The sequence below is a fragment of the Trichechus manatus genome, unplaced genomic scaffold (assembly GCF_000243295.1).
Source record: "Trichechus manatus latirostris isolate Lorelei unplaced genomic scaffold, TriManLat1.0 scaffold00185, whole genome shotgun sequence".
NCBI lineage: Eukaryota > Metazoa > Chordata > Mammalia > Sirenia > Trichechidae > Trichechus > Trichechus manatus.
This window is the reverse complement of record NW_004444121.1, coordinates 3,201,890-3,210,990: the sequence shown is the minus strand read 5'-3', so window position 1 is coordinate 3,210,990 and position 9,101 is coordinate 3,201,890. Positions and strand designations below refer to the sequence as shown.

Genomic DNA, 9,101 nt, shown 5'->3' with positions numbered 1-9,101 from the left:
AGAGTGGGGGGCATGGGTGGGGGCACCTCGGGGAGGGCCGGCTGAGGGACTATGTCCGTCCTGCTTCATTCAAAGCCTGGCAGGGGTGAACAGGGGAGAGATGGACATGGGAGCCTGGGGTCCTGGTGCCAGAGCAGGTGGCAGGCCACAAGGGGCTCAGGAGAAAAGGCCACGCAGTGTAAGTCAGTCTCAGGAAGGTGTGCCCCTGCCCTGATCCAGCCTCCATGGTGGGCCACAGGGAGCTAGAGCTGGCTGACCTCAAAGGGCTAGCCAGCCACAGAGTCCAGGACTCAAGTCCCCACGGCCCCACAAGGCCAGGGGTCTGCGACAGCCCAAGGGGGCAAGGGGCCCTGGTTACAGTCGCGCTGAAGGCTGCACTGGTGGCTCTGGGCGGCCTCCTCCCAGCCCGAGCTCCCCATCAATCCCAGGTCCAGGCCCTGCTGGGGGTCCACCCAAGCCCACCGGGATGCTGGGATATGTACGGCACAGCAGAAGGCCGCCTACCTTGTTGCGGGTCTGGGTCTGCCCAATGAGGATGAGAGCGTTGGAGGAGATGATGGACAGGCAGAAGTTGATGAGGATGACAGATCGCTCCGAGCGGATGTACCTGTGCGAGGGTGGCGGCCTGCAGTCAGCGCCCCAAAGGCCTCGTCTTCGCAGGAACTGGGGGCCTGTGGCCAGCACCGAGACCAGGGTCCCAGCCCCTCCCTGCAGTCTCTACCACCTCCACCATCATCATCATTACTGTCACCGCCTCCAGCATCCCTACCACCACCCCTGGCATCATCACAACTACCACCATCACCACCAGCACCATTATCACCACCAGCACCATTATCATCACTCCCATCGCCTTCTCCAACACCTCTACAACCAAAATTACTGTCACCACCTCCAACAACTCTGTCACCACCACTACCGCCATCACCTCCGTCACGATCATCACCACCACCATTATCACCGTCATCGCTACCATCACCACTGCCACCACTTCTATCACCACCACCGGCATCATCACAACTGCTGCCATCACCACCACCACCACGACACCACCACCACCATCAGCACCATCACCGCCACCATCTGTCACCTCCACTCCACCACACACCAAATCACGGCACACAGTCAGGTACCAAGGAAGGCACCAGGGAGCCCCTGAGCACAGCTGTCCCCTCCGGCTGGGATGGCTCATCCTCGGAAAGGCCCCCCCTTTGCGTGCAAATATTCTCCCTCTCACTCCACCCTTGGGACACAGCTTGATCCTGGGTTTCACTTTCTGCCTGCTCCCGGCTTTCACCCAACTGTACCCCATCCCAACTCCAGAGCTCCGGCGGGCGGGTGGGGCACTGGTGCTGACATTTCCAGGCCAGGTCAGCTGACCGTCAGGGGCCTCTGCCCTCGGGGCACAGAAGGGTGAGTGGAGCCTACTGCTCATGGCCGCGGGCACTCACAAAACGGCCCCTCCCCATGCCGGGCACATCGACCTCTCACCCGACCTTGGGGAGCTGCAAGCCGTCAGTTCCGATGATCGGCTGACATGGTGCTGCCCGGGGCAGCCAGGCATGGTGGCAGCACGTCCATCTGGCCACACTGGGAGTCGCAGCTTGGCCCCAGTGGGTGGGTGCCTCGGCAGGGTGACCTTGGACTTACCTCCCTGTCCCAAACCGTGTCCCAAAGGGCATGGAGTGGGGCAGGGAGATGGGACGCCCACCAGCACATGCGTGTACTCGGCTCTTACTCGGGGATGCACCCTCACGCCCACTGGAGCCATGCTGCTGGGCACTTGGACACACGCTCACAAGCCCGTCACCCCCCTCCCCGCCAGTTCCTCACTGGCTCAGACACAAGTCCTCTCGCCTGCTTCCTCACATCTGCTGGGTGCAGCCCCACGCAGGCGGGTGGATAGGGAGCCCTGGGGTGGTCACCTGCAGCCTCAGGGGAAGGGCGCATAGGGCAGAGACCACGGGCCCAGGAAGTCAGACAGGGCAACCGCGCCCCACTCCCCACTGCGCCTGACTGTGCGGGTGCCGGCAGGCACGCTGAAGGCGGCTCAGCTTGCTGGGCGGTGGGCATGGGCTGGCAACCACCGGGGAATATGCTTAGCGGGCAGGGGGAGAAGGCGTGGTCTGTGTCCACCCTGTCCCTGCAGATAATCTGTCTGCCCCCGCCCCATCAGTGTCGCTCAGCATCATAGGTGACCACCACCAGGAGCCCTGGACAGGGGCAGACGGGGTTATGGGAGAGGGAGAGGGGCGCGGCAGAGAGACCGGGAGGGTAGCCGGGGCACTGGTGAGGAGGGGGTCATAGAGTGCCGGGGGACGGTGGGGGGTGGCACCGTCCATGATGATGGTGGGCGGGGTGGGGGCAGCGGTGCCGACGAAGAGGAAGCACCCGGCCGAGCGGGCCGCTCCTGAGCCGCCGCCCCTCCCGGGACCCCGCCGGCCGGCACCCACCTCCACACAGAGACGTAGATGATGACAAGCATGAGCAGTGTGAGCGAGGACACGCCGCAGCCCACGATGAGCGCCACCGATGGCACGGCCGCCTTCTCCATGTTCTGCGGGTCCGGCCGCCGCGGGCGTGGGAGATCACAGGTGAGGGCAGGGACCCCAGGCGGTTCCACCTTACCAGCCCCTCTCCCCTCAGCCCCCAGGCCCAGCAGCCCCCTCGGTCCCTCCCGTGTCCCCCTAGCCTGTGCTCAGCCTCCCCCTCAACGACCTCCACCATTCCAGGGAAGGGTTCTCCCTGTGTCACAGACGGGGGCACTGGGCTCTGCTAGGCACCCCCTACGGGGTGGTGGCGGAGCTGACCCTCCCCCCTCCCCGAGACACCCCCCAGCCCCAGCCCCAGCCCCAGCTCCAGCTCCAGCTCCAGCTCCGGGGCATCTAACTGGCACCTCAAACTCCACTCCCCCTCCACACCTTGGGTTGCCCCCACCTGCTCCTCCCACAGTCCCCCGCGTGGTGCCCCCAACCCAGTGCCTGCCCGTTCTGCACTGACCCCCCACCCCCGTGCCAGCAGGTCCTCCCCTTACCTGCACACTCCCTCCACCCTCTAGCTGTCCCCCTCTGCCCCCCACCTGGGACTCCTGTCTGACACGGTGGCACCACCCTCCCCTGCTCAAAGTTGGCCTTCGAGTCCCCTGCCCCCTCACAAGGCTGTCCCCTCCCCCATCCCACCTTGGGACCTCGGGGCCTTTGCTGCTCCCAAACCTGGAGCCCCGCCCATCCACGGCTGCTGCTTTCTGGCCACTGGGACCTCAGACCCTGCCGGGGCGGCTCCCCACCCACAGCACTCACAAGTCCTTGCTCATGGGCTGATGTGGGACCCTTAGCAGCTGCATGGTCATGCCCCATGTCACCGGCCCCCACTGTGTCACCTCACAGGGAGGCACGCCACCGCCCAGAGCTCAGAGAGGACCAAGGTGAGACAGCTCTGAGCCCCCAGCCAGCAGCTCTGGGAGGGGGAGAAAGTACGTCGGAGAGGGGTCTAGAGGGCAAGGCCTGGAAAAGGAGGGGCTTCTTAGGGCTCGCCCACCCCAAGCTCACCTGACACCCCACAAAACAGCCCTGCAGACCCTCACTGACCCCTGGGTCTCCAGTGGGGCTGCTCATCCCCTCAGTGTCTCTACACCCCCACCCCCAGCTCTGAGCCTGGCCCTTAGGGATGGTTCCCCCGGCACCACTGCCCCCACCAACCCGGCCTGGGCTCTCTCCGCCCTTCCACCATGCCGACAGTACCACGTGCCCACATTGCGCTGTGCTCCCATCCACACGCATGCTGTTCCTACCACCACCTCCTCCAGGAAGCCCTTCCTGATCCCCAGGCCCCTCTGGGTGTCAGCCTGTCCCAGCCCAGGTCCCACTGCTGGGAATGAGTGTTCCTGCCACCACCTCCTCCAGGAAGCCCTTCCTGATCCCCAGGCCCCTCTGGCTGTCACCGTCCCAGCCCAGGTCCCACTGCTGGGAGTGTCTGTTCCTGCCACCACCTCCTCTAGGAAGCCCTTCCTGATCCCCAGATCCTTCTGGCTATCACCCTGTCCCAGCCTAGGTCCCACTGCCAGCAGTGAGTGTCTGGCCTGCAGCTGATGGGCTCTGCACCTTGTGACCCTGCCAGGCCAGGCCAGCTTGGGCGCACGGTCAGTGGTACTGTCCAAAGGAGCACACGTGGGTACCACGGTCCAGTCCAAGCAGGCGCCCCGGTGCGGGGGAGGCTGAGTCCTCTTCTGAGGACTAGCTCGACCCTAAATTCAAGGGGTGACCTCATGCAGTGCCTCCCCCGTCCTGGGCCCTGGTTCCCCAGGTGAGCTGGGGTCAGCTGTCCTCTTGCCTTCTTGGGCCACCTGTGCTCATGGCATCTCCTTGCTCGCCAGCCCACAGCACCCCTGGGCATGGGCCTCCCCACTGGTCTAACTGCCTGGTGACCCACCACACCTCTGCTCCCAGGTCACAGTGTGACCACCGAGCCCCCACTGGCCGGGGTCCCTCCTGTGTGAGGATCTCCCTCGGCCTGCCTACCATCTCCGCCACCCACCCCATGCCCCGGCTCTCCTCTTCCGCCCCTGCTGCCTCACCCCTCTTCCACGTGAGGTTGTGGGCTTGCACCCCAACCCGCTCTCCTGCCCCAGTGCCAAGCTGGCTCCTCACGCCTGCCAGGTCCAGTGCCTCTGTTCAGGCAGAATCCTCTGGACGCCAGCTGCTGAGCTTCTCTTCATCTCTGGAAGTCCTGCAACCCACCGCCATGCTCAGCTCTAAAGCTGCCTCCTCCAGGCAGATGTCTTGGATTAGCCCAGGCCACTGGGGCTTCGTAGGAGAAAGTAGCCTCGCCCACAAGCACCTCAGCCACCCACAACACACTTTGTAAGCCCTGGCAATGCGTGCCACGTGTGGGGATGCCGCCGCGTCCTCGGGCACTCGGCTCTGGGCAATCCCTCTGCAGCTGGGGTCCAGCAGGGCCTGGAGTACCGAGCCCCAGAGCACATTGCCATGCAGTTTTTCCAATGGAGAAACTGAGGGCCAAGGCTGGTGGAGGTCAGGATGACCCCAGTAACCATCTCCAGGATGCTGGGCCCAGCCCACAGCCCGCCACGCACGCAGGTCACGGGTGGCCGGGTAAGTGGCTCACGCCCGCTCCGGGCCAGCTCCTGCCCTGCCCTGTGCACCACCTGCCTCCGTCTGCCCTCATCAGGCCTGGCAGCCTGCGACTGCCTGCTCGCCCGCTCCCTCCTTCTCCCCACCTGGCTCATCCCTCACTCCTGACAGCCCCAGTCGGCAGATTCTGGGTGGTGTGGACAGGAGACAGGTGGTGTGGGAGGCAGGGTGCCAGGGACTCCAGGCATTGCTAGGAGGGTCGGGCTAGAGACCTGCAGGGCGAGGCTGGCCCCTCGTCAGGCCAAGCAGGCTGCACCAGGCCAGCCTCCTGCAGGAGGCCAGCTCCCCGCCAAGCTCAGGGCTGCCCCAGGACCTTTGCACACGCTGGTCACTCTGCCCAATGCTCTTCCCCGACCTTCACATGGCAGACTCTCCTTGCAGCTTAGACGCCCCAACCCCCCAGTCTGAACCAGCCCTCATCTCTCTGCCCCTCACCTCTCTGATCCTCTCCAGGGTACTCATCCCCTCCCCCACGGCTATTCCTGTTTGCCGTTTACGTGGCCATTGTCAGTTTCGACCACGTGAGCCCCCACCCTGTCTTCTCCTGAACTCTCTACACACCCTATGCACCCTAAAACCTAATTTCCTCCCTAAACTGCCAGCTTTGTCCTGTCATTGCTTCAACACCATCCATGCTCCCAAATGCTCACAAGACTGAGCCTTGATCCCAGTCATAGATTGAGCCCTGACCAGATGAAACACTTATCTCTGATCCCAGTCATACTCCGAGTCTTGATCCTGGTCACTAGCTGAGGCTTCATCCTGCTTTGAGCCCTGAACCGGACCACACCCTGGTCACACACTGAGCCCGAACCCTGGTCACACCCTGAGCCCCAACCCTGGTCACACCCTGAGCCCCGACCCTGGTCACACCCTGAGCCCCGACCCTGGTCACACCCTGAGCCCCGACCCTGGTCACACGCTGAGCCCCGACCCTGGTCACACCCTGAGCCCTGACCCTGGTCACACTCTGAGCCCTGACCCTGGTCACACGCTGAGCCCTGACCCTGGTTACGCACTGAGCCCCTGTCCCTGACCACACTCAGAGCCCTGACCCTGGTCACACTCTGAGCCCTGACCTAGATCACACAAAGCCCTGACCTAGGCCATACACTGATCCCTGATCCCAATAACACTGAGTCCTGACCCTGGTCACACTCTGAGCCCTGACCATGGTTACACACTGAGCCCTGACCCCTGACCCTGCTCACACTTTAAGCTCTGACCTGGTTACACACTGAGCCCCTGTCCCTGACCACACTTTGAGCCCTGACTCTGGTCACACTCTGAGCCCTGACCCTGGTCACACACTGAAGCCTGACTCTAGTCATATGCTAAGCCCTGATCCATCACTCACTGTGTCCTGACCCCCATCAGACCACGAAGAGTTTCAGCACAGCACAGAAAGAATAACAACTGTCCTCTACAGACTGTTTACTACAAGGCTGCTAGGCTGTAAATACGTCACCTAGTCGAATCTCCACCACAGCTCTGAGACAGGTGTGACTCAGAGGATTACCTAACCTTCCTGAGTCTGTGGGCCTGGCAGCAGTACAGCAGATCTATACCCTGCCTGCCTGGTGCCGTGCCCAGCTCCTGAGGGGATACCTGGGTCTCATCTTCCTTGTTCCATGCCCCTTGCCCAGGATCTCATCCCTCCACAGCACCCCACAGCAACAGCCATCTTGGGCCCTTGTCTGGACTCCAGGTCCTTGAGATCCACTCCATAGCCCTGGGGTGCCCTGCAGCAGCCTTCCACACAGACAGCTCTGACCTGCACCACACTCCCAGCGCGCCCATCCGGCCACCACGGGGCCAAAGCAGGCAGCACCCAAGTCTCCTTGTGCCTGGCCCTGCTCACCTTGGGCCCCCTCCCTGCCTGCCGGCTGTGCTGCTCTGCCTCTGCACCTGCTGGGACCCCTCCAGAACCCCGTTCCCATCCACCCCCTGGCTGCCCCTCACTCCAGTCTCTACCATGACTCCCCACCGTCCTCAGAGTGAACATCAAGCTCTGCCCCTGACCCAAGCCAGGCCAGCAGCCCATGCCCCACTTTTTCCTGCCCCCCAGGCCCCCTAAAACCACATGCCCTCTCCCGCTTCCCTAGCAGCTTCTCTGCTCAACTCTCCTTGGAAGAAGTGTCGCTTCTCCCCACAGAGCTTGGCTACTGAACTCCTACTCACCCCTCAGAGCCCCCTCCAGATCTCCTTGAGGACCTCTCTGCAAGTCACCCCCAGCAGGGAGAAGGAGCTGCTGTGTGCCCCCTGAGCACCCTCCCTCAGCCTGTCCTTCCAGCCTGGGTGCCCTGGACCTGTCTGAGAATTCATCTGTCATGCCCCCACACTCAGAGGGGTCAGCACACCAGGACAGATGAGCAGTCAGTGCTGGGCGCTCCCCTTTCCTCTCCGTCCACGCCCACTCTGGGACTCGGGTCACCTAGCTACCTCTCACAGGGGCTGGAGCCGGCAGGGACTGGAGGCAAGGAGAGGAGGGGCATGGGGCCCTAAGGGCAGGGTGATCATGGCAGGAGGCAATGTGATCCCTGCTCCCTGCTCTGAGCCCCCCCCCCCCGGGGGCCACGGGGGCAGGCAGTCACCTTCTCTTACAGACGGGGAAGCCAAGACTCAGCAAGCCAGCCCCTCCCTCGTCCCCCCAGAGTGGGTGGCCCTGTGGCTGTGGGGAGCCCCCGTTCTCTCGGCCTTGGCTGCCCTGTCCTGCCTTTGAGAATGCTGACACAGATGGGTCAGGCCGGCATGGGGCGCCCCAACTCGCCCAGCTAAGCAAAGCCTCGAGCCCTCTAAGGATGCAGTCTGTACCTGTCTGCCTCAGTTTCCCCAACCTGAGGCACCTCTCAGGGTGCCTGATCTTCCCTGAGGGGTCCCCTCAGCATCCAAGCCCCTCAATTCTGGAGAGTCCCGAGCAACAGCCCCCCATCCACCCCAGGGCCTCTGGCTGAACACGCGCTCTACGCCAGGCCTCCCAAGGCTCGGCCAGGTGGGAGACGGCCAGGACCCGCCCTCCCGGTGAGGCTGTAGGGGCTTGTCCTCAGAGAGGCCTGGAGCGGCCTTCCGCTCACCACCCCCTCGTACGAGGGCCAAGGACCCCACATGCCCGGAGCAGTGTGGTTGTAATTCTGGCGGCAACGACCCTCCGTGTGCCCTCCCCACCTGCTGCCCATGTGGCCTCCACACCAGCTCTGGGCGGAAGAGCTCAGTGAGCCAAGACCCCCGGCCCTTCCCTCCCCCATGGGCCAGTGAAGGCCTGCCCAGCCCAGTGACCAGGCTTCCACTGCGGGCAGTTCGGCCCTGGGCAAGGGGGCTCACAGCACCAGTGGACTGAACCCAGCACCCAGTGCCCCAGGCAGCGAGCTGGCCCTCATGCCGTCACCATAGAAACCAGCAGCCCCCACAAGAATCACGGGAACAAAAAGGAGGCCCCTGAGATAACGGGGCCTTCCTGGGGAGGGCAGCTGACCTGGACCAGGCCCAGCAGCCTCGGCCACCCCAAGGCCCCTATCTGAGGACACGACCCCGTCCCAGACCAGGCTCCACTTGGGCTGGGTGAGAAAGAGCTCCTAGAAAAGTAGCCAGCTCCTCTACGCCGCAAGGGGTCACAGAGCAGGTGATGGGATGGTGGCCCTGCATGCTGTCCTCCTGGCCCCAGGGCCTCAGGGCCCAGCCTCCCCCCTGAGGACCAGCTCCCTCCAAGGGCCGGGGCTGCAGGTCCTGAGAAAAGTGGGACTGGCTGGGGGAGACGGGGACCCACCTGACAGTCACTCTGCGGGATCCTGGTCCTGTCCCCCAACTCCACATTGCTCGGCCAGCTCCCACCCACCCTTTTCCAGGGGTCCAGCCACTGCCACCGGCCATGGGCAGCTGCTGGGCGCACCGACCCCTCCAAAACGGGACAGGTTCTTCCCGTGGCCAGGGTCCCTCCTCGCACCGGCCAGCCGC

General features: G+C 63.9%; 1 protein-coding gene across 1 annotated transcript in view; it reads right to left on the bottom strand.

Annotated features, from left to right (window-relative positions):
• The window catches only part of ADGRB1 (adhesion G protein-coupled receptor B1), an 80,185-nt gene that overhangs the window by 25,379 nt on the left and 45,705 nt on the right, over nucleotides 1–9,101 (bottom strand). The window contains exons 22-24 of the mRNA XM_012558762.1: nucleotides 4,857–5,008; nucleotides 2,454–2,557; nucleotides 505–607 (exon numbers count right to left, since the gene is read on the bottom strand). Coding sequence (XP_012414216.1) covers nucleotides 505–607; nucleotides 2,454–2,557; nucleotides 4,857–5,008 — 359 coding nt within the window. The remainder of the gene's footprint in view (nucleotides 1–504; nucleotides 608–2,453; nucleotides 2,558–4,856; nucleotides 5,009–9,101) is intronic.